General features: G+C 41.4%; 1 protein-coding gene across 1 annotated transcript; it reads left to right on the top strand.

Annotated features, from left to right (window-relative positions):
• Positions 1-14,291: 14,291 nt before the first annotated feature.
• On the top strand, positions 14,292-15,230 carry LOC138520615 (olfactory receptor 4E2-like). Its single transcript, XM_069632936.1, has one exon. It carries the CDS (start codon positions 14,295-14,297, stop codon positions 15,228-15,230), a length of 936 nt encoding a protein of 311 aa, XP_069489037.1. The 5' UTR covers positions 14,292-14,294.
• Positions 15,231-25,884: the final 10,654 nt, after the last annotated feature.

Raw genomic sequence — 25,884 nt, 5'->3', positions numbered from 1 at the left:
ATGGTAAATAATAAAGGTTGTCAGGACATTCATTTAGAGGAAAACTCCCCATTAGGAATGGCCATACAAAAATCACATTATACGGCAGATTTAAATAACATGGTGATTGGGAATATTCCTGAAAAATATGTAGATGCCAAGGGCGAGTTGCCAGAACACCTGGACTCTCAGCCCAAAGGAATATTTAAAATTCATTCTGTGTATCCTTATGATTCCAATGAGACAGTGTGCTGCCATCAAGAGGATTGCATAATATTTAATTTAAATGAAAATGAAACAGGAAATCAGCCCATTGAAGTGGAAGCTGATATGCCAAAATATTTGAAAGTGGCAGCTCTACAAAAAGACACAGCCACACAGTTAGAGGAAAGCGCTGAGATTCCTTTACCAGAAGAGTTTCCAGAATTTTCCAGAATGGTAGAAGAGCAGATCTCCTTAGCGGATGCATGTGACAGCGATGAGGATCGACGCAATCTGAGGGAAATATTTATGGAGTTTAAGGATGTATTTGCAAAAGATGCTTATGATTGTGGTTTAACTGATTTACATGTGGCCACACTACCAGAAGGTTGTAGCAGAAATCCAGTGTTTGTACGCCAGTATAGACTACCGCTGGCATGTTTAGAATCATTGGCAGAGATTATTAAAAATTTGGAATCACGGGGAATAATTAGGCCCATTCATAGCACATCCAATACGCCTATTTTAGGTGTGTTAAAGCCAAATGGTCAATGGCGGCTGTGTGCAGACTTAAGAGAGTTAAATAAAAGAGTACCAGTATCTAGATGGCCACTACCATTCATTGATCAGGGCCTAGCTCAGATACATGGTTCCAATGTATTTACCACGTTAGATCTCACATCTGGATATTGGTGTGTGCCATTGGCAGAGGAGATACAACATCTATTTTCCTTTACATTTGACAGGACTCAATATGCCTGGCTTAGAGCTCCGTTCGGGTACATCAATAGTGGGAGTGAATTTGGCATATTTTTGAGAAAGGCCATGCCGGATGCAGCGGAAAGAGGGACAATAGTTTATGTGGATGATGTCTTGATAAAAAATGAAAACCTTAAAAGCCATTTTGATGAAATAAGACATGTGCTTGGCCAATTGCAGAAAGCAGGCGCCAAAGTATCTTTGCAAAAAGCACAATGGTGCAAGAAAAAAGTGAACTTTCTAGGGCATGAAGTGACTGAACATGGGCTAAATCCACAAAGGAAGAAAATAGAGGCCATACAAAGATTAAAAGATCCTAAAAATGTGAAAGGAGTAAAAAGTTTATTAGGGATGACAGGCTATAACAGAAAGTTCATTGAGAATTATGCAGAAATCACTCAACCATTGACTAAACTGCTTAAACTAAATACTCCCTGGAGATGGGAAAGAGAGCAGTCTGATGCAGTGGCTAGATTGAAGGAATGTCTTGTAAAGGCACCATGTTTAGCATACCCCATAAAGGACAGGGATTTCTTTATAGAAATAGGCTTTTCTGAACATTGTATGTCAGCAGTGTTATCACAAAAACACGATTTGAATCACAAAACCATTGCATATGCAAGTAAGGCATTTTCCCAAGTTGAAATGAAATTTAATGAATGCGAAAAGGCCCTATTAACCACTGTGTGGGCGCTACAACATTTCCGCCCCATTGTTCAGGGAGAAAAGGTGATTATTGAAACAAATCATCAACCTTTGCAATTTTTAGAGAGTAAAAGAATTAGATCAGGCAATCTAGCGCAATCCAGAATCACTTCATGGACACTGGCATTACAAGGTTTTCCCGTAGAAGTAAGATATGGACAAAATAAAAAGAGCCCAATTGCTCAAGGGTTAGCTGACTTACATGACTGTGCAGCTGAACAAATAACAAATGAAATGGATGTGGAAGCTAGTTTACAGGAATTTGAACAATCCCCACACAAAGCTTTTGATGAAAAAACATGCAAGGATTTGCCAACTGTATATGTGGATGGTTGTGCTTTTCACATTGAAAATGACAGTAATAAACAATTAGTGGCAGGAATAGGAAATGTCTGGTTGAAATGTGAAGGCGTTCCTAGTATAGGGATGAGGATTGGAGATAGGAGCAGTCAGGTGGCGGAATTGGCAGCCATCTATAAAGCAATTGCTACTGCAGTTGATAAAAAGTTCAGTGAAATTGTCCTGGTGACTGATTCTGACTATGCACGGAATAGCTTTGTGGAGTATTTGCCTGGTTGGAAAGCAAGAGGCATGGTTACATACAACAAAAAGCCACTTAAACATGGAAAAATGATACAAGCCATAGACAAATTGGTGTCAGAAAATAATTTAACAATATACTGGAGAAAAATTCGTGGGCATTTAAAAACACCAGGAGAGGATAAGGAGGGAAATGATAAGGCAGACCATCTGGCTAAGATTGGGGCTGTGATGGGAGAATTGCTACGTATTGATTATTTAATGGGTGAAATACAAATTGATGCAGTCACACGTTCTAAAGCACCAAAGGAGGTAGATCAACCGGTGGTGCAGTGGAGTCATGACACGCCAGACCAAGATTTGATTGAGGCACAAAAGAATGATCAAATTTTAGGAATCTATTATAATCATTTGATAGATCCTGAACAAAATCCTTTAACAGAAAATGATTGTATGGGAAAAGAAGAGTTGAGGGTGTTATTAAAGAACAAAACACGAATTAGATTACAGGATGGACTCATGATTAGAGAGTCCATAACAGGGCAAATACAGTGGGTAGTACCCCTTTCATTCAGAGGACTAATGCTACACCATGCACACGATGCCATAACTGCAGGCCATAGAGGTTCACAAAAGACATTAGAAATACTAAAAGATTATGCTTACTGGCCACATATGTCCCAAGATGTGGAATTATATACTAGAGGATGTCTAGTATGCGCCCAATTTAAACCTGCTTCACCAATGCATAGAGCACCATTGATGAAAAGAGGCCTAACTCTCCCATGGTCAGATTTGCAAATAGACTATGTAGGTCCTTTAAAAAGGTCGAGCAGGGGACACCGCTATATTTTGAGTGTGGTATGTTTGATGTCAAAGTGGATTGAGTGCATTCCCGCACCAGATTGTAGTGCGCAAACAGCAGCCACATTGCTGGTGAACCATGTGTTCTCAAGGTTTGGGTTGCCACAAAGAATTGAGTCAGACAGAGGAAGTCATTTCACAAGTACTCTAATGAGTAAGGTATGGCAAATACTAGGTGTGAAAAGGAAACTACATATCGCATATCGGGCGGCGTCTTCAGGTACAGTTGAAAGAAGCAATAGGTCTGTTGTGGACATTTTAAAGAAATTTGTGGCAGAAGCAGGTTCCAGCTGGGATTTGCGTTTACCATTGGTTTTGATGGCAATCAGGTCGACTCCTGCCAAAGCAACAGGTGTTAGCCCCCATGAGGTCTTAACAGGTAGGAAAATGGTGTTACCACAACACCTACTATACAGAACACATGAGCAAACTCTAGTGAGTGCATCCACAGTTCATGAATATATTGATGAACTGAGGAGGCATTTGCAACATGCATTTGCTTTTGTGCAGAGAAATCTGGAAAGAGCTGCTGACAGTGCTAAGTCATATTATGACAAGAAGACATCAGTAAAGGAATACAATGTAGGGGATCAGGTGTACAAGTTTCATTTTGGAAAAAGTAAACAGAAAAATTCTAAATTTCTGGCAGCCTGGCAGGGGCCATTTCGAATTATAGATAAAGTCTCTCCTGTAGTGTATAAAATTTTGAAAAATGAAGGTGAAACAGCAATAGAGCAGTTTGTCCATGTAAATCAAATCAAACCATGCCATCCCAGACATGAGATCAGGCAGCTTGAGCATGTGGAAACGGATAGAGTCCCTTGAGAAAATAAATGGGTGTAATCAGGAGGCAGTGACAAAGAAGTTAAAAAAAAGTTGATTGTTAGGATGGCACATAAACACTGTAATATATGTGAAAATATATAATATAAATAAATAAATAAATAAATAAATAAATAAATAAATGCACATATAACGGAAGCTCGTGGTTGGTGTGCAGAGAGAAAGTGTATTAAATATTGAATGCTGTTTTATATGTGTTGTTTTCTTTTAACTTGTGTTTAATTTCAGAAAAAAGAAAAAAAACGAAGTATTTTTACCAAGCATGTTTTATTTTTGGCAAAAGGATGAAGTTAGTATTGTGCTATGTACTTAATCTGTTTATTTTCTATTTTGATTTAGACAATTAACATTATTTGATCGGAGGTTCCGGGATCAGAGGCCACGGGAGACGATGGAGTCCTGGAGTCCCCTGGATGAAGACCAAAAGATGCCTGCCTCCAGGTGGAGGTGAAGACAAAATAACCGGAATGCCAAAAGAGATGACTACTGTGGATTCAAGATTGCCAAGATGAAAGAGTACTCGAATGAACCGAATAACATCGCTGGTCGGGACATACCAAAAGAGACAAAACAAAAGTTCCGGCATATGAAGTTCCACGTATTTATTATTTTAATTATTTATTTTAACTTGTTATATTACTTATTTGTTTTAGTTAGTTGTTTTATTTCATTGTTTTTAATTGACTTGGAAAATTTAAACTTAAAGTAATGCCACTTCCACTGAGAAGGCAAATGTGGAACATTTTATGGACTTATGGACTCAGATGAAATATTGATTGCAAATTTTCATTGATGCACATGAATATTCATTTTGTTGGATTGATATATTGTATAAAAAAAAAAAAAAGAACAAGTTGTTTTTAGAGATTGGCTTGGATTATAGCCAAGTTCTAAAAACAAAAGGAGGGTATATGTAAGGATATTTGGCATGTTACAGCACAGAGTACAGCACTACTGCACAAGTAGCATTTTTTTTTTGCAGCACCACCACAAGGGTGCGGTGCATTGCTATATGGGTTAGCAGATTAACAAGGAAAGACAGACTATTCAGTCAAAAACGATTTTAACATATAAGATGCAAATCTATTTTTACAGTTAAAAGCACACGTGTTCATTTAAAAATGCACACTATTTTTCACCTGAAATGCCTATATTGCTAGAGACACATTTGAAAATTAACAGCTAACATATTAACCATTAACCTGACTAATAAAACCTTATTTTAATATAAATCACTAATAAAATGTGTTCTCTACTGCAGAATTAGGCATACTTTAAAAACCATTTAAATGAGTGTGCAGATTTTTTTTTCTTCTCTTCTCTGCCTGATTATCCGTGTTGTTGTGCACAGTAACGGCAGGAAAGAGGAAGTCAGATTTGCAACAATTGCAAATGTATAAGCGAAGCTATTGTTGAAGAATAGGAGGATGAGAGATGATGGATTTCATTGGAACACGTCATAAAGAGGGCTGAGAGGAAAGTTTTAGTGGGCAGTAGCAGGGAAAAAGACAGGAGACATCTTTCTGCACTACTGGGGAGAAGACCTGGCTGTGGGGGTGTCCTGCTGCAGTCGAGACTGGGGAAAGCTGAAAGAATTACCTTTCCACTGGCAGAGGCAGTCCTATCTGAAAAAGCTGAGAATTCCAGGCAATGACCCCGGCTTGAGAAGGCAAGCGTTCCTTTTTGCTGGAATTAAGCCAAGAGAGCCACATTCACAGAGAGAAGCCTCTGAACAGATAAGGTAATTACCTAACTGGGGGGCTGTGTGTGTGTGCACGAAAGTATGCAGTCAGTGTAGAAAAATGAAAGTCCCGTGCGTGTCTTAATCAAGTGCTAATGTTGCAATTTAAGTTCTGTTCTCCGCCACTATAATTGCAGTGTGTCATTGAAAATGCTTTGATTGTTCCATTTTATTGCTGTAAAGAATGAGATCATGTCTAAATGCAACTTTTATAATACAGAAAATATTTGAAAACAGACGGGTGGTTTATTTTCTATTTACCATTACAATGCCAATGATGTGGGGAGATTTTTAAACAGTGCAATGGTCATTTTAAGACAGATGTGTGTATGTCAGAATCAGTATGAATAATTGTGAGTGACTGTAGTATAACTTGTTGGAGGTACATGAGCCAACGGGAAGAGAGACTCTCTGAACATAGCTCCCTACCGTATATAAGGTAGTGGAAATTACCACAAGACTACCACATATAGCTCTCTGTCGTAAATAAGTCAGTGAGTTTGCCCATGGTGGCGCACCAACACTATCACTGGAAATTGTGGTATCTCTAGAATGCAGGTCTGAGGTCTCTCTAGTGATCACACGAAAAATCTAAGCTAAGATAAGGGATTCTGGACATTGGGGCCACAAATATAACAAGGGAATTATGCTCACCAAAATACCACCAACCACGTATACCAAATATGCAGGTCTGGGTGCTGAAATAATGCATGTCCATTGTATTATTGTTGCACATGGCCAAATCTGAATACAAAGAGTGATTATTGCTAAGTTATTTTTCGGCGGTAATAAAATACCGTCAGGCCCCAAATCTCCACAAAATACCCTACACTCCATGAGTGCATGTTGGCTGACTTAGGGAGTTGGATCAAGTCTGCTTGGAGGCCATTACTTCCTCTATGTTCCTTCCATTTGTAAGTTGTTCTGTGCTGAACACTTTTATTTTCCCAGTTTAGGAATGTGGCATTGGAAAAAGCCTGGGTAGGATTTTTTACTTGGCTTCGTGAATGATCTGTGAGCTCCGGGAATCTACAACATTGTAGTCAAGCATTCTGCTGAGGGAGAAGGCGTTTATAACTCTGTGTGTCCTTTGATACAATCTCCAATTTGAAAGCCTCGGGTTTGCAATATTGTAATGGCAGGTCTCACAAGTTGAGTGTCACTTTTAAATTGTGAAATTATTTCCCTGATGTTCCAGACAAAGTTATACCAATATCCAAGTATTTGCTTTCCCACTTACAGTGAATGAGAATGTTCTCCCTTGTAGGAGCAGGCACTTTTCCCTTCAATGGAGCTGGAGGTCTGTTTAGAAAGAGCTGCAGCTCTATTAATTGCAGAGCGTGTTTTATCTGTATCGGAGCATGCTAACAACACCATAAGAAGCACCAGAGACATGTAACCAGTATGTGGCAACTCTGCCTAGTAAGTTGCCATATAATAATTTTACTCCTTCTACCTTTTCTCTGTGCCTACTTGATTTCCTTCCTTAGCCTCCCTGACTGCCTCTCTCTCTTGATCCTTCTGCAATTTCCCCAGCTGTCACTATCAGCTTCCTGGGACGTGCTTGTTTCTTAGCTCTCACTCCTGTCTAAACCTTTGATCCTTCCACTCCCTCTGCCATTTTGGGGAGATCCAGTTCCTGTACTCCTCTGCCAAGCCTCAAATTGATTCAAGGAGCTCTCAGTGTCCTGCATCACCTTCCTGGTTTTGCATCTATTACGGATACCTTTAAATCCGGAAATCAGTCAAGGAGGTTTTTCCCTTTAAAGGGTTTTCCTCCCTTTTTTGGGCTGAGATCCCAGGGAGTTCTCTAGCCATCTGTATCAAATCGGACAGGCGAGGTGCCTTCTCGGGGAGACAGGACTTATCTCTTCGAATCCTCATCTGGAGACACTCCTAAGGTAAGGCCTGTCGCTGAGAGATTGCGAAGCCACCTACGAAAGGAGCTGACTGCTGCTGTGCAGTCCGTACCCCCCAAGAAGTACAAACCTGAAGTTAGAGAATGCAGTTTTGCATCAGCCTATGGTCAATAGGGATATGTTGTTGGAAGAAACCCAGCCCAAGGGGGCTACTATAGAGAAATATTCTGGTGAACCAAAAAAGTATAAAGAGTTTCTTGATGCTTGTACAGTGTGGATCTCTTTTCAACAACACGCCTTCCCTACCCACAGAGACAAAATAGGCTTCTTAGTTTTGCATTTGACCAGAAGTGCCCTGACTTGGGCAACCCATCTGGTAACAGCAGGCAGTGCTTTACCGGATGATTACAGGGTTTTTTTGTTGGCGTTTGCTGGCATGTTTGATCGACCTGAACTTAGATATACGAAACAAGATAATCTTTTGGATTTTGTACAAGGAACTTTTGATGTTCTTACATATGTAACGAAGTTCCAACAGTTGGCACATCAAACTGCTTGGCCAGAAGAGGCCTGCTTCACGTTATTTCATAGAGGTTCATGTGACAATCTTAAAGATGAGTTTGTTTGTGTTCCTTGCCCTGCTACATTTAATGAGCTCATCAGATTAGTCTTACAAATAGTCTATTGTTTACAAGAAAGGAAAGAAGAGAAAAAGAAACGTAACCTTCCTCCACATCCTCCCTTACCCTCCATCAGTCCTGTACCATCAGTCCTGTAACACCGGTAGAACGAGGGGGAGGAGCCAATGCAGATCGGTGCTGCCTGCGGTCCCTTCACAGAAGAAGAACGAATTAGATGAAGAACCAAGGGTGTATGTATGTATTGTGGATCAGCAACTCACCTAGTCTGCCTATGTCATACTGCTCTTTGAAGAAGAGAGGGAAACGCCAGCTCCCGTTCATAGAAGGGCCAAATGTTCATGAGAGTGCAAGTAGTGCCCCCACTGTAACTTCACTTAGAACAGTGACCAAATGAAACAACACTCTTCTTCTGCTGCTGAATGTACTCCTGACTGTTGACGATGCCATTTCAGTGGAAACAGCTGTCTTAGTGGATTCCGGTGCTGCTGGCATCTTTAGGGATGCGTGTTGGGCTCAAAAGATGGGAATAATGGGGATTCTGAAAAAAGAAGACTTGCCAGTAAAAGGGGTCAACAGCAGACCTCTTTCCTGTGGTCCCATAACAAAGAACACCCCTCCCATCACATGGGTATGCAACAATATAAGGAAACCAATTATTTCGATTTGATTACTGCAGCCCACTTTCCCATTATCCTGGGGATTCCTTGGTTAACATACCACAATCCATTCATCAATTGGTCAGCACACATGTTGTTTTTGGGTTCCGAGACTTGTGTTCAACATTGCAACAAGGATTTTTCATGTATCAGGCTACTATCTCCTTACTGGAAAAGACGCCCCACCCACAGTTTAACTTCATCATTTTATCCATTTGCCTTTTGCCACCTTTTGTCGGTGGCTCCTGGAATCTGTCTTCCTTGACTCTCTGCCCTCTCCAACTTATCCAGAACAGTGCTACGAGACTTGACCCTAGCCTCAAGCCCAAGGACAGTATTTCTCCAGCCCTGAAATCTCTCCACTGGATCCTGGGGACTTCAAGGATCAAGTTCAAGATCCTCTGCATTGTCCACATGGCTTCCTGGGGCTGGGGCCCACACTACATCCAACTCTCTCATCCTTAACACCTTTGTTCTCGAGCCCTTTCGTTAAGTCACCTCTAACTCTCTAATGGTCAGACGCTTCTCCAGGCAGAGAGTGGGGTTAGATCTCTGTCCTCTGCAGGAGCCTCTGTCTGCAATGTCCTCCCTGCCCCTCTCAAACTTGAGCCAGACCACCTGAAGTTCTGGAAGCAGCTCAAGACCTTCCTATTTGCCTCTGCTTTCTCTATCTCTTGCTACCCTGCTGACCTACCTGTCTGCTCTGCTGACTGGTGGTCTGGCTACCCTCAGAGTCTCACTGGGTACATACACATACTCTGAGCAATTTTGCCTTGATTGCACTTCCCCTTCGCCCTCCCCCCTGCACTTGCGTTATTGGACCTGCATGATCTGAATGACACAAGGCCTAGTAGGATCGCGATTTTGTCCTCCATCTGCTCTCCCCTCCCTTGTCTTGTCATGCCTAGAAATACTTGTGAACAGGCACGTTATAAATGACTTATCATATCATATACCCTCTAAATAAGCTGAATTCGAAGAGATATTTTGGGAAGAACAAGAAAAATCCCTTCCTCCACATAGCCCAGAAGACTTTGGAATAGATCTTGTACCGAATACCTCAGTTGCATTTATTGCTTGGCTCCCAATGAAAGAAAAGCCTTACGTCAATATTTAGATAAGAACAGATTAATCACAGAGTCAAAATCATCTGAGGGTGCTTCATTATTCTTCGTCCCAGGAAAGCCACCACAGAGTTACGACCTTCTGTTGATTATCGCGGTTTGAACCGCATTACCATTAAGGACAAGTATCCCCTTCCCTTGATTCCAGACATCCTAGAAGCGATTCAACTGGCCCTTGTATTCACCAAACTCAATTTAAGAGGGGCATACCATCTTATTCGAATAAGGGAATGGGATGAATGGAAGACAGCTTTCCGCACCCTCTATGGTCACTTTCAATATCCAGTCATGCCCTTCAGGCTAGCAAATGCCAATGCAATATTTCAAAGGCTAATCGACTATCTGTTTGCAGATCTCCTGCTCCATACAGTAGTTGTTTATTTGGATGACAAATTGTTTTTTCTCCAGAAGCCTGAAGAACAAACTGAACACATAAAGGAGGTTATATGCCGATTGCAAAACCATCATCTAAAGGTGAAGCCGGAGAAATGCATCTTTGTTGTATCTTCAGTGGTGTATCTGGGTTACATCCTCTCCAATAAAGGAGTTTCTATGGATCCACGGAAACTGCGGCTATTTTACAATGGAAAACCCCTATGTCTGTAAAAGAAATTCAGCGTTTCTTAGGCATTGCTAATTTTTACATGAAATGTATCACAACATTTTCCAATTTGGTTTTACCAATCACGCAACTTTTGATGAAAGGAGTACCTTTTAGTTGGTCTCTCAATGCTCAAAAGGAATGGTTCATGACTGCACCAGTGCTACAACAACCTTCTTGAGATTACCCCTTTATTGTAAAAAATGATGCTTCAGACTTTGCTATTGGGGCAGTGTTGATACAACAACAGGATCAGGAATAGGAACTTCACATTGCTTATTATTCACGCACTTTAAGCAGCGCAGGGACAAATTATTTGGTCCTTGACAAGGAGTTATTGGCCATAAAATACGCTTGTAAGGAATGGTGATATTCACTGTTAGGTGCTCAGTGGCCTGTTACCTTACGAACGGACCATCGCAATTTACAGTTACTGCAAAACTTTGACTGCCACAATACTCAACAGAAAAGATGGGCCCATTTCAACTCACATTATAACACATATCCCTGGTACTAAGAATCTAGTTGCTGATGCCTTATCCAGGAACGGGTGGGATGATACTGTTTTGCAAGAATGCATGCTATCTAAAGCAACATTTCTTTGTGTGATCAACACTTTTTTCCAGCAACTACAACAAGCTACTATCAACCACTCACCTGATCCAGTAACAAGGCGGAAACCTTTCCTTCAAGATGGATTTTTGAAATATGATAATTGAATTTATGTTCCCACAGAAGATTTGCAAGATACAATCTAGCGGTCGTCACATGATTCACGAATTTCAGGACATTGAGGAGGTAGATCAATGCAAGGTCTTATTTCCAGGTATTTCTCGTGGGCAGGCCTGCATCGTTCTGTACCGGAATTAATTTATCGATGTATGGTCTGTGCACCAAACAAGACATCTCACACCTTTCCAGTAGGGCACCTCACTCAGGCCCCTCTTGCCTCACAGCCTTGGCAAAGAATTTCCACAGATTGTATAACTGATCTACCTGAATCCGAAGGTTGCAGTACAATAACGGTCACGGTGGATACTCTTATAAAGATGGCAAATTTTTCACATTTACTTAAATTACCTACAGTCCTACAAATGAGCCACGACTTTGTCAAGGATGTTTTCCTTTTACATGGATTAGGTCATAGTGTCTGATCATGGAACACAGTATACATGTAAATTCTGGACTTCTCTGTGTAAAGAGTTAGGTATCAACAGAGCCCTTTCTTCTGGCTACTACCTCGAAACAAATAGGCAAACAGAGAGATTGAATCAGCCTCTAGAACAATACCTGTGATGCTTTACAAGTGCTACCCACGATAACTGGGCTTCTCTGGTTCGTTTTTCAGAATTTACGTATAATAATTCTTTACACACTACACTCCAAATGAGCCCTTTTTTCTGCACATATGGCTTCCATCACCAATGGATTCCTTCTATAACTTTGCATGGTTCTTTAACCCCTGCTATACAAAACCTTCACAAATTTCAAGACCAAGCCAAAGAAGCCCTGGAACAGACACAATTAACTACAAAAAAAATTGCAGACGGCAAAAGAAAAACTCCTCCTGACTACCTAATAGGTGACAAGGTATGCCACTCTGCAAAATATCTGCCAAGATATTTGACTCCTACAACATTTTCTCCCAAATATTCTGAGAAGTAATCTTGCCGCTGCATTTCAAACTCTTTGAAGTGCCCTCAATAAGTGATCTGGATGTCCGAGATAGAGGCTGTTGGCGGAGTCTAGTTTGACAAATTATGCCAATGACCTTATGGGTGAATGTTAAGTGAGGTAAGATGTGGTGTAGCATGCGCAGCTGGAAGGAACAGCTTCTGTCGATAGCTCTAATCTGCAGATGAGGAGTCAGTGTGTTGTTGATTGCAGTTACAAGATTCCTTACTAAGGTTGACGGTAGTGGGCAAGGGCCCATCTTGTCAGGCAAAAGGATTGTGGTGGAGTTAGAACCTGTACGATTGCAGTGCATCAGTTCTTTGTTGCTAGGGTTGTGTTTTAGTCTGATTGCTGTTATCTATGCGTACACCTGCGCAAGGCAGTTTTTAATGTCTGGAGTGTTTGGTGATGGGTGGTTCCCAAATGTGCATATTATTTGTGTGCCATCTGCATAGTCGTAGCAGAATGTACCAGATCTTTTGATGATGTCTAGTAGGGGTACCATGTAGATGATGAAAGGTACAGGCGAGAGTGTGGATCCTTTGGATTCTTTGCAGGTAAGTAGCCAAGGCCGGAAATTGTAGGGGCCCAAGATAGTGGCTTCTGTACCACCCTAGAGGAAGGAGGTGATCTAGTGTAGAGCTATTTCTCTAATGCCAATATCTTCCAGTCTTTTGAGGAGGATATTGTGATTGAAGCTGTCAAATCTGCTGAGCTGTCTAGCAGAATGATTGCACTCCCAGAGTTTTCATCCACATTGTTTTTAAGTGTATCCCAGATGGAGCACAGAAATAATGGCCGCATGTACCAGTATATATTTTTCATTATATAACATGGGAAGTTTCAGTTTAAGATATCACTATTTTCCCATTCCTTTTCATATAAGGTGAAAACATTTCATCATCTGGTATATGATATTTATTGTAAGATATCTGTACTTATCATGTACACCTTTGAGCATGTTGCAAATTGTTGGAATAAGTATTGGAAATGCTGAATTGTATCCCTAAGGCCCTCATGGAACCCCAATACCTACATACACATCTATAATCTAAACATCTTTAAAATTAGAAAAATACAAATAATAAAATAATTTGAGCACTAGAGGGGCAAGAGTCGCAGAAGGTCTGCAGTTGCTATTGATTGCAGGAAAACGCATCTCTAGTAGATACACTTCCTTACATGCATTGGTGGGAGCGGGAACTAGAACTAGACATTTCATCGGAATCATGACAGCGTATTTGGACCCGAGCACACGCAAGCTTGTTTTCAGTGATACGTGACCCCTCAGAGGTTACACACGATCCATCCAGAGTACTCTGATCGTTAACCAGATTGGAGAACCCTCTTTTGGGAGGAGACATACATCTTCCACAAAAATGTTTTTTTGTATCTTGATTTGTATTGCCTGTACAGGATTAGATTTTAGGGTGGTCAAATGTCGTCACGCCAGATGGGGTCCAGTGGGATTTTTCTGGACTGCGTGATATAACCAAGATAGTTACAATTAAATGCGTTAAATAAAACATATTCAATCTAGTTGGTTGTAAACACTAATCTTCGGAGGCATAAGAACAATATAAATGTTTTGCTTCGTAGAACAATGATTGTGTTGCTCTCTCAACATTTCCAGAGTGTTTCAATGAATTTTAAAACTTTACCTTTTAATGTGAAATTCACAGAAATGTATTTGGTGAACACCATGGAGATATCTTCAGGATTTGCCAGATGATTTATAGAAAAAAAACATTGTTTCAAAGATATTCGCATGGGAAGGACGACATTCTCTTCTAGCATATGCCTGGAAAAATATCTGTCAGGCAATATTTGCATGATTGAAGCTGGAGCTTTACTTTTTCTTTGCAGGTTTTATGTGCACCCTTTTCCCAAGGATCACTTTCATGACAGGAGAATGATTCTTGGTCAATGTGGGCAGTGATGTCACAATTGCACCTTGACATGGACATTCCCTAATAGATTTTAAATATGTATTGTGGGCCTCGCGAGCATTATAGACTACATTACTGTTAATTATTTTCAATCATTCTCTTTATTTCCAGAACCGACCACTGCCATACACATACACAGTAAAGCGGACATTGAAAAAATGATGGGCGTGAATACAACCTCTGTGGAGTTCTTCATTCTCCTGGGACTGTCCAAGGGCCCGCATTTACAGATGTTCCTGTTCTTCCTGTTCCTACTCTTCTACATCGTCATAGTGATCGGGAACCTGCTCATCATTATTACAGTCAAGGTAGATCCTCGTCTTCATTCCCCAATGTATTTCTTCCTCAGCAACCTCTCCATGGTTGACCTATGCTACTCATCTGTCACTGCCCCAAAGATGTTGGTGGACATCCTCTGCGAGGCAAAAACAATTTCTTTCAATGGCTGTATTGCCCAGCTCTTCTTCTTTCATTTTTTCGGCTGCACAGAGATCTTCCTGCTCACAGTCATGGCTTTTGACCGCTATGTGGCCATCTGCAATCCCTTGCATTACATGACGATCATGAACCAGCGGGTGTGCACCCTGCTAGTCGCTGCTTCTTGGTCTGGAGGTGCAGTTCACTCCACCGCACAGACCCTTCTCACCATCCGACTTCCGTTCTGTGGTCCCAATCGCATAGACCATTTCTTCTGTGATGTCCCACCTGTGCTAAAGCTGGCCTGTACCAACACATACATAACAGGGGTCCTGATAGTGTCCAACAGTGGACTGATCTCCTTAATTTGCTTTCTTCTTCTACTGGTTTCATACAGTGCTATCCTGATCACTCTGAGGCTGCGATCCTCTGAGGGTAAACAAAAGGCCCTCTCTACGTGCGCGGCACACCTCACGGTGGTCACCTTCTTCTTCGGGCCTTGCATCTTCATCTACACCCGTCCCTCCACCTCTTTCCCCATAGATAAGATCGTCTCTGTCTTTTATGCTGTCATCACTCCAATGCTGAACCCGATCATCTACACTCTGAGGAACGCAGAAGTGAAAGCAGCAATAAGGAAATTGGGGAGGGGAAGGACATTTGGTGATGATAAATAAACAAATTGTGTGACATAGGTGAACAAGAACATGATCTCTTTCTTCTTTGCATGTATCACCATGGTGCACAATTTACACTCCCAACACTAGCATAATCGAGTCAACAATTTATTGTCATATTTGAACCACTGGTCATCGATGATGAATGATGGGTTACCTGTCTCTTAAACTAAACCTGTGCATGCTTGCAGTGGTGGGAATGAGTGTTGCTTTTATGGCTGGGCTGTTAGGCTAATACTATTCTATAAATATATTGCTCTCCTCAGTCTCTAGATTTTAGTGATGCCTGTTAATGGTGATTGAGAGCAATCTGTTACTGGTTTTGCCCACATTACTGATCTCTAATGCCATCAGCTCTTTGCTGTATGTCCGGTGACTCATGGTTACAATGCTGAGCGTTTGGCATGTGAAACAGAAATCCAATCTTTAAACATGGAGGGGAACCCGAATGATGGTGGCTCCTTAAGGAAAGACGTCCTCTGAATGTCTAAAATGTAAAGAAGACTTCATAGGGGAGCCATGCAGAAAGAGAAGAGTAGGGACCTGATGCACGCAGGGGAAGGGGGATGGGCTGGGGGTGGTGGTGAAGGGGCACAGCAAGCGTAGGCAAGCAGCATAATTTCTGAAACATATTGTGGTGGGAAGATAACAGCAGACGAGGGTGCAGAATTAGAGATGCAGCTGGCAAGTAACTGGTGGGAGCTGTGAAACTACAATGAGATATCAGCAAGTATTGCCCACATACCAATCGTCCTGGTTGGCTAATTAGAGCCCATCATTCTACTCTGGGTGCTTATTAAGCTCTATAGCCCTCCCCCGCAGGTTACACTGTCTCATAAAGGCCTGGCGAAGACCCTTTGAAACCAGCCATACTGTGACAAGTCCACAGAGACCATGAAGAATCCTAACCCATGACTACATACTCAACCGAGAAGATGGAGTAATGAGGCTCAAGCCTCGGTATCCAAAAATCACTGCTGATGGAAAAAATATATACCAGCAAGAAGTCAGTGCTCAGGCATTTACACAGGCGCAGGGTTTTTATGTCCCATTTTACACAGGTGTTGAGGCGGGGCATACAGCTATTAGTATCCCCTGGACAGGCTGCATGACCTGTGACGCCCGGGGGTACTAATGCAGTGAGGTAGAGGGCATAGGAACTTGTCCGCTGAATTCAACACGGTAAGTGCAGATCTGTGTTGTGATCCAGGGCTGGAAGAATGGCAGCCAATCGGGCAGAGAACAAAGACTACAGCATGCTGAACAATCTGCGGACTATACCTTACTGCCAGCAGCGTGGCCAATCAGAAGACGCCATTCCACATTGCAGTGTGTTGATTAATGTCATAGGGACAAAAATGCAATGGTTTTCAAATTGTATGATACGTTCCCATCTATAAGCCATGCAATCGCAGTGGATTGTGTCGGATTTCTGTTTTAGAAATGTCAGGATCTTCCTTCGATCTGCTTGGTGATCACCTAGATACACAACTTCTTACAAAAAAATCATTTATTTTAAGAAACATGATTCATGACAATTTTATTGGCTTTTGTGAACAAACTTAAACTTAAAAAAATTCAAAAGTTTTTCCAACTATAAAAATGTTCACTGAAAATAATGCATATGAAGCTAGTTTGGAGTGTTTCAAATATACTTTGTTAAAGTGAAGAAGCATAGCAACGTATATGGTTAAATTGCTTTACTACCAAAACATCAAACCTGCTAATGCTCACGATGGAATTACATTTATCGTTTACATTTCTCTTGGTGTGGACATATTGGGTGGAGTCCTCTTTAATAAGTGGCAGGCTATTATGCAAGTCTATGCAAAAAGGCACTTAAGGGGTTAAAGGCGGCCCTGCTTTTTGGCTTCGTTTTTGCACACTGATTCCTCACAGCAGGGGGGCCCAGCTCCTCTACTCTTCAGAGAAGAAGGCCTTCCCTGATGTGATCAGCAGTGGAGGCATCTCTTGACTGACTGGAACCTTCTGGTAAGTTCGCCCTTTGATTGGATAGATGTGATACTTCCTAGGCCGTTCCATTCTGTTGCCAGCCTATTATTGGCAGCAACTCACGTCATCTCCCCACCCTCTCCATTGTCTTTTCATTTCAGGGCCTGCTCTCCTCTAATAGAAGTGATGAACTGTGAGTTCTCTTTTCCTACCATTTTGGACATTTTAATATTTTTTTAAATGCAAGAACAGAAGGCTATCAGGGAACCTGCATCCATTGGCAGAGGAAGGTGTTGCTGCCAGCAGGGAGCAAAAGGCTAGTCATGGGGCACTGCACTGGGCAGTAACATATCGCTGCTTTTCAGGTGGCAATGAAGGGCACATTGTAATGTGAAACAAGCCCATAGGGGGCAACCTCCCTATCACTCCTTTACTAGATCGCCCCCAACCTGCCGCTCACCTGGGGCCCTCTGCTTGAACTGTTTGCTGATCTGTTCCTACATTGCTTGGGCCATACACAAGGTAGGCTTTGTTGAGAGCTTTCTAACACACGGTACTCAAGTGACTTTGGTGTGAGCGATCCACAACAACCAACACACTCTTAAATGCATTCGAAATTACCTAACCCTATACACAACTCTTCCAACACAAGACATTCTCGGACTCCCATGTTATTATGTTCATAGGCTTTTTCCCGCCAAATCGACACTACATATAGACCCTGATTCTCAAAGTGTTTCCCAATGGGGATTTGCAATTATAACACGCTTCTGTGAATTAGGCCCTATAGTTTCCAAGTGCATCGTGCCCGCGCTCTGGGAAACAGCCTTTACTCTGCTAGAAGGGAGCCTACCGAGGGGGGAGGCATGAGGGTACAACACCCTGTATAGGTTGCAGCTGGATGGATGGTGGGGGTGCACCAAAGTGGAGAATGCTTTGCATTGTATGGCTGCGTGTTAGTACTAGATATGTGGGCTGAATACTTGTGAGGGGTCACACAATGATGTGTGTGGTGTGATAACATACAGATTGTTTTTCCAAGGGGAATTTGCAAATGCATAAGACATACGTCATATGGTGAAGTGGTGGGTGCATGTAGGGGTCAAGACTCTACTTGGGCAATCCTGGAACATATGTAGACTTAATTACGTGTATGTTTATTTAAAGAACCACAGGTAAATTACAGAAAAATAATGTTGACACTGTTAAGGAAGAGCCAACAAGTAGCACAGTGCAAGAGTAGGATGCAAATAGGTGGATGTTCTTTATAATACAAGAATAGGCTAGGCAGACTAATTAATGATACCTCCTATGTTCAGGGGTGCATTTGGCCTTAGTTTGAGCCTGAGGTAGCGGTTGCTGGCCCTGTCTCCCCACGAATGAGGTGTTACCAGTATTCGCACCCCATGGCTGCCTCTGGAGTGCAAATGTATTTTTTTTTATGTGAGATTCATTGAATGAATCTATCATTTAAAAAAATGACAAACCAAGATGCTCGCCGCAATCTGAAGAAGAAAAGGGAGTCAGTCCCTTTTCTATTTCTGTTGTGGCAGTGATGGTGAAGAAGCACGAATGCACTAATGAATAGCGTGACCTTGCGTGAGCAGTCACATGGACAGGGAGGGGAGGGAGAGACCACATGGTTGCGTGGTGCCGTGTTAGATATGGGGAGGGGATGACATAAAACAAATCTGTACCCTTTGAGAGGTGCTGGAGTGGCAGAGACAATGCAGGAGCTCAGTGGCAGATTCCGCTCACTTTCCCGGCACTTGATTGGCTGGGCTCACTCGCTCCGATGTTAATAATGTAATACATATATATAGCTTGGCACCGAGATGTCAATTAAATGATGCAGGAATTTTCCACGTTAATATAAAGATACATTATGATTTGTTCCCTTAATGAAGAGGGCCAAATGTCAATGGCAAAGTGGACCCATTGTGTGGGCAATGCCGGACATGCTGCTTATTTTCAAGTAGTGTGGGGACACAGTAATACAGCTTAAAGAGCCCAAACTCTGAGTGGATACACTGAGAACTACAATGATTGATTGCAATCTTAAGTCATTTTCCAAACCTAGAGCGCAAAGGATTCCAATTTTAAGTAACATTTGTAAGAGGACACATATAATGTCTCCTAGAGGATAGGGGATGAAGATCCTTGCTACTCTATGGACCATTTTAGGCACTTTTGGGGACCGGGGCATGGACATCTGTTTGGCCCCCTTCCACTGAACCAAAGGAATTAAGGGATCCAAATATCTGGTCACGCCCCCCCCCTTGTCGCGATCACCACTCTAGCTTGATGTGCTGCCTCGCAAAAAAAGCATAGTTGCTCCCACTACCCTCTTCACTCTTGCTGTAATCAGAATGATGAAGAAGGAGCCTTCCAAGGACATTAGCAGCCCACGATAAGGACACTTGTGCTGTAGCAGAGGTACAGAACACTTCACTGATAGCAGCCACAAGGAAGGCACACTGGCCATAGTATGAATGCAGGACACAGATCCTATGAAAAAGATGCACATAATCCAGAATAGATGGCTCATATTAGCCCCCTCACAGAATGTGAAAGTGCTTAGGCATGGCTACAGGAGACCATTTGGAAGCAAGTAGAAAGCTACACATACCATAGCATAGATAGTGGATGAAGATGAGAAGCTTCCGGGACAGCGTCTGGGACTGAGATGAGAAGGGCATATTTTTTAAGTACTGTTACCATTGGAGAGCAAAGAAACAAGTGGTCGTGGTGTGCACTATATAAATGCTCATGATTATTATAGGGGAAGTAACACTATAGCCATTGAAAGCATGTGTGGGCCTATTTTGAAGACCATAGCCTGAGAATGAAATCACTCTGAACGGTGGCATCTTTGAAAGATTAAGGGACTGCTAAATTTGACATGTTATGCCATATGAGTTTAAATGAGATGAGGATCACACAGTGGTTAAGCGGTGATGCCAGGATTCGTGCACATTGTGCAGCTTTTGCCATTTTATTTTCTAGCTCTTACATGAACTAAAAAAATCCATTTGTATATAAGTGACTTGGAAAGTACACAAATCACATAGCCCAACATTACAGTTTAAAAAAAAAAAAAGTAATGTAAGCGCATAATGAAAAATGAAAAATGAGGATGATTCTAGCTTCATTGTCTCCATCATCCAGGGAAGTATTTAAGTACCCGCAGTCTAATTGATATGATCTTAAAATATTTAATCCAAGTTTCTCTTTTGTATTTAAAGCTTTAAATATGCTAAAAACACAGGATTCTGACATTGTTATTTATAAACGTGCAGATAAACCTTTGAATTGTACGAAAAAGCAAACCATTTAGTGTCACATGAGCGACCTCAAAATATGCTTGCCAAAGGCCTGCTGTAGCTGGTCTGCTTTCTTCTGTGTAGACCACCCACCCCCGCCCAACTCAAATAGCCTAGCTAAAAAGTAAGATCAGGTAATGGGCTAAACAATGCCCACCAGCATGTTAGAGGGCACACCTTTTTTCATAGAAGACAGCACAGAACTGTCAGTGATATAAGATGATGTGTCCAGCATGACTATTTCATCTGCTATTAAGTCGAGACGAGAATGAACACCTTGGTTTGACAGTCTTGAATATGGTTACCTAATCACCTCTCCAGACTAAGGGCCTCATTAGGACCCTGGCGGCAGCCGTGCCCTTGTTAAGGGCATGGGTACCGCCAGTAATGATTTAATTCCGGGGCCCAGAAAAGGGCAATAACCGGGTCAGGCAGACCTTGGCAGACCCGGTTATTGCCCTTTTCTGGGCTCTGGTAAAAACCATTCCCCATTCCCATTCGGGCCCCATAGTGCTTAATGGGAATGGGGAGGATGCTAACAATGGGCCTGTTAATGACAGGCCCATTGTTAGCATCTTAGACTGCCTGCGGGACCCGCTAAGGACGCATGGTCTGACCAGGTGCTCCTTAGCAGGTCCCGGAGCAGTCCTCATAATAGGGCAGCCCGTAATGAACGGTGCTTGTCCCGTACCAGCACCGTTCATTACGTGGCCACCTGCCTCCTATAGAGGCTGTAGGGTATTTTGTGGAGATTTGGGGCCTGACGGTATTTTATTACCGCCGAAAAATAACTTAGCAATAATCTCTCTTTGTATTCAGATTTGGCCATGTGCAACAATAATACAATGGACATGCATTATTTCAGCACCCAGACCTGCATATTTGATATACGTGGTTGGTGGTATTTTGGTGAGCATAATTCCCTTGTTATATTTGTGGCCCCAATGTCCAGAATCCCTTATCTTAGCTTAGATTTTTCGTGTGATCACTAGAGAGACCTCAGACCTGCATTCTAGAGATACCACAATTTCCAGTGATAGTGTTGGTGCGCCACCATGGGCAAACTCACTGACTTATTTACGACAGAGAGCTATATGTGGTAGTCTTGTGGTAATTTCCACTACCTTATATACGGTAGGGAGCTATGTTCAGAGAGTCTCTCTTCCCGTTGGCTCATGTACCTCCAACAAGTTATACTACAGTCACTCACAATTATTCATACTGATTCTGACATACACACATCTGTCTTAAAATGACCATTGCACTGTTTAAAAATCTCCCCACATCATTGGCATTGTAATGGTAAATAGAAAATAAACCACCCGTCTGTTTTCAAATATTTTCTGTATTATAAAAGTTGCATTTAGACATGATCTCATTCTTTACAGCAATAAAATGGAACAATCAAAGCATTTTCAATGACACACTGCAATTATAGTGGCGGAGAACAGAACTTAAATTGCAACATTAGCACTTGATTAAGACACGCACGGGACTTTCATTTTTCTACACTGACTGCATACTTTCGTGCACACACACACAGCTCCCCCAGTTAGGTAATTACCTTATCTGTTCAGAGGCTTCTCTCTGTGAATGTGGCTCTCTTGGCTTAATTCCAGCAAAAAGGAACGCTTGCCTTCTCAAGCCGGGGTCATTGCCTGGAATTCTCAGCTTTTTCAGATAGGACTGCCTCTGCCAGTGGAAAGGTAATTCTTTCAGCTTTCCCCAGTCTCGACTGCAGCAGGACACCCCCACAGCCAGGTCTTCTCCCCAGTAGTGCAGAAAGATGTCTGCCTGTCTTTTTCCCTGCTACTGCCCACTAAAACTTTCCTCTCAGCCCTCTTTATGACGTGTTCCAATGAAATCCATCATCTCTCATCCTCCTATTCTTCAACAATAGCTTCGCTTATACATTTGCAATTGTTGCAAATCTGACTTCCTCCTTCCTGCCGTTACTGTGCACAACAACACGGATAATCAGGCAGAGAAGAGAAGAAAAAAAAATCTGCACACTCATTTAAATGGTTTTTAAAGTATGCCTAATTCTGCAGTAGAGAACACATTTTATTAGTGATTTATATTAAAATAAGGTTTTATTAGTCAGGTTAATGGTTAATATGTTAGCTGTTAATTTTCAAATGTGTCTCTAGCAATATAGGCATTTCAGGTGAAAAATAGTGTGCATTTTTAAATGAACACGTGTGCTTTTAACTGTAAAAATAGATTTGCATCTTATATGTTAAAATCGTTTTTGACTGAATAGTCTGTCTTTCCTTGTTAATCTGCTAACCCATATAGCAATGCACCGCACCCTTGTGGTGGTGCTGCAAAAAAAAAATGCTACTTGTGCAGTAGTGCTGTACTCTGTGCTGTAACATGCCAAATATCCTTACATATACCCTCCTTTTGTTTTTAGAACTTGGCTATAATCCAAGCCAATCTCTAAAAACAACTTGTTCTTTTTTTTTTTTTTATACAATATATCAATCCAACAAAATGAATATTCATGTGCATCATGAAAATTTGCAATCAATATTTCATCTGAGTCCATAAGTCCATAAAATGTTCCACATTTGCCTTCTCAGTGGAAGTGGCATTACTTTAAGTTTAAATTTTCCAAGTCAATTAAAAACAATGAAATAAAACAACTAACTAAAACAAATAAGTAATATAACAAGTTAAAATAAATAATTAAAATAATAAATACGTGGAACTTCATATGCCGGAACTTTTGTTTTGTCTCTTTTGGTATGTCCCGACCAGCGATGTTATTCGGTTCATTCGAGTACTCTTTCATCTTGGCAATCTTGAATCCACAGTAGTCATCTCTTTTGGCATTCCGGTTATTTTGTCTTCACCTCCACCTGGAGGCAGGCATCTTTTGGTCTTCATCCAGGGGACTCCAGGACTCCATCGTCTCCCGTGGCCTCTGATCCCGGAACCTCCGATCAAATAATGTTAATTGTCTAAATCAAAATAGAAAATAAACAGATTAAGTACATAGCACAATACTAACTTCATCCTTTTGCCAAAAATAAAACATGCTTGGTAAAAATACTTCGTTTTTTTTTCTTTTTTCTGAAATTAAACACAAGTTAAAAGAAAACAAACACATATAAAACAGCATTCAATATTTAATACACTTTCTCTCTGCACACCAACCACGAGCTTCCGTTATATGTGCATTTATTTATTTATTTATTTATTTATTTATTTATTTATATTATATATTTTCACATATATTACAGTGTTTATGTGCCATCCTAACAATCAACTTTTTTTTTTTTTTAACTTCTTTGTCACTGCCTCCTGATCACACCCATTTATTTTCTCAAGGGACTCTATCCGTTTCCACATGCTCAAGCTGCCTGATCTCATGTCTGGGATGGCATGGTTTGATTTGATTTACATGGACAAACTGCTCTATTGCTGTTTCACCTTCATTTTTCAAAATTTTATACACTACAGGAGAGACTTTATCTATAATTCGAAATGGCCCCTGCCAGGCTGCCAGAAATTTAGAATTTTTCTGTTTACTTTTTCCAAAATGAAACTTGTACACCTGATCCCCTACATTGTATTCCTTTACTGATGTCTTTTTGTCATAATATGACTTAGCACTGTCAGCAGCTCTTTCCAGATTTCTCTGCACAAAAGCAAATGCATGTTGCAAATGCCTCCTCAGTTCATCAATATATTCATGAACTGTGGATGCACTCACTAGAGTTTGCTCATGTGTTCTGTATAGTAGGTGTTGTGGTAACACCATTTTCCTACCTGTTAAGACCTCATGGGGACTAACACCTGTTGCTTTGGCAGGAGTCGACCTGATTGCCATCAAAACCAATGGTAAACGCAAATCCCAGCTGGAACCTGCTTCTGCCACAAATTTCTTTAAAATGTCCACAACAGACCTATTGCTTCTTTCAACTGTACCTGAAGACGCCGCCCGATATGCGATATGTAGTTTCCTTTTCACACCTAGTATTTGCCATACCTTACTCATTAGAGTACTTGTGAAATGACTTCCTCTGTCTGACTCAATTCTTTGTGGCAACCCAAACCTTGAGAACACATGGTTCACCAGCAATGTGGCTGCTGTTTGCGCACTACAATCTGGTGCGGGAATGCACTCAATCCACTTTGACATCAAACATACCACACTCAAAATATAGCGGTGTCCCCTGCTCGACCTTTTTAAAGGACCTACATAGTCTATTTGCAAATCTGACCATGGGAGAGTTAGGCCTCTTTTCATCAATGGTGCTCTATGCATTGGTGAAGCAGGTTTAAATTGGGCGCATACTAGACATCCTCTAGTATATAATTCCACATCTTGGGACATATGTGGCCAGTAAGCATAATCTTTTAGTATTTCTAATGTCTTTTGTGAACCTCTATGGCCTGCAGTTATGGCATCGTGTGCATGGTGTAGCATTAGTCCTCTGAATGAAAGGGGTACTACCCACTGTATTTGCCCTGTTATGGACTCTCTAATCATGAGTCCATCCTGTAATCTAATTCGTGTTTTGTTCTTTAATAACACCCTCAACTCTTCTTTTCCCATACAATCATTTTCTGTTAAAGGATTTTGTTCAGGATCTATCAAATGATTATAATAGATTCCCAAAATTTGATCATTCTTTTGTGCCTCAATCAAATCTTGGTCTGGCGTGTCATGACTCCACTGCACCACCGGTTGATCTACCTCCTTTGGTGCTTTAGAACGTGTGACTGCATCAATTTGTATTTCACCCATTAAATAATCAATAGGTAGCAATTCTCCCATCACAGCCCCAATCTTAGCCAGATGGTCTGCCTTATCATTTCCCTCCTTATCCTCTCCTGGTGTTTTTAAATGCCCACGAATTTTTCTCCAGTATATTGTTAAATTATTTTCTGACACCAATTTGTCTATGGCTTGTATCATTTTTCCATGTTTAAGTGGCTTTTTGTTGTATGTAACCATGCCTCTTGCTTTCCAACCAGGCAAATACTCCACAAAGCTATTCCGTGCATAGTCAGAATCAGTCACCAGGACAATTTCACTGAACTTTTTATCAACTGCAGTAGCAATTGCTTTATAGATGGCTGCCAATTCCGCCACCTGACTGCTCCTATCTCCAATCCTCATCCCTATACTAGGAACGCCTTCACATTTCAACCAGACATTTCCTATTCCTGCCACTAATTGTTTATTACTGTCATTTTCAATGTGAAAAGCACAACCATCCACATATACAGTTGGCAAATCCTTGCATGTTTTTTCATCAAAAGCTTTGTGTGGTGATTGTTCAAATTCCTGTAAACTAGCTTCCACATCCATTTCATTTGTTATTTGTTCAGCTGCACAGTCATGTAAGTCAGCTAACCCTTGA

The sequence above is a fragment of the Ambystoma mexicanum genome, chromosome 13 (assembly GCF_040938575.1).
Source record: "Ambystoma mexicanum isolate Mex_15411 chromosome 13, UKY_AmexF1_1, whole genome shotgun sequence".
Classification (NCBI taxonomy): Eukaryota; Metazoa; Chordata; class Amphibia; order Caudata; family Ambystomatidae; genus Ambystoma; species Ambystoma mexicanum.
This window is presented reverse-complemented; position numbering and strand designations above follow the sequence as displayed.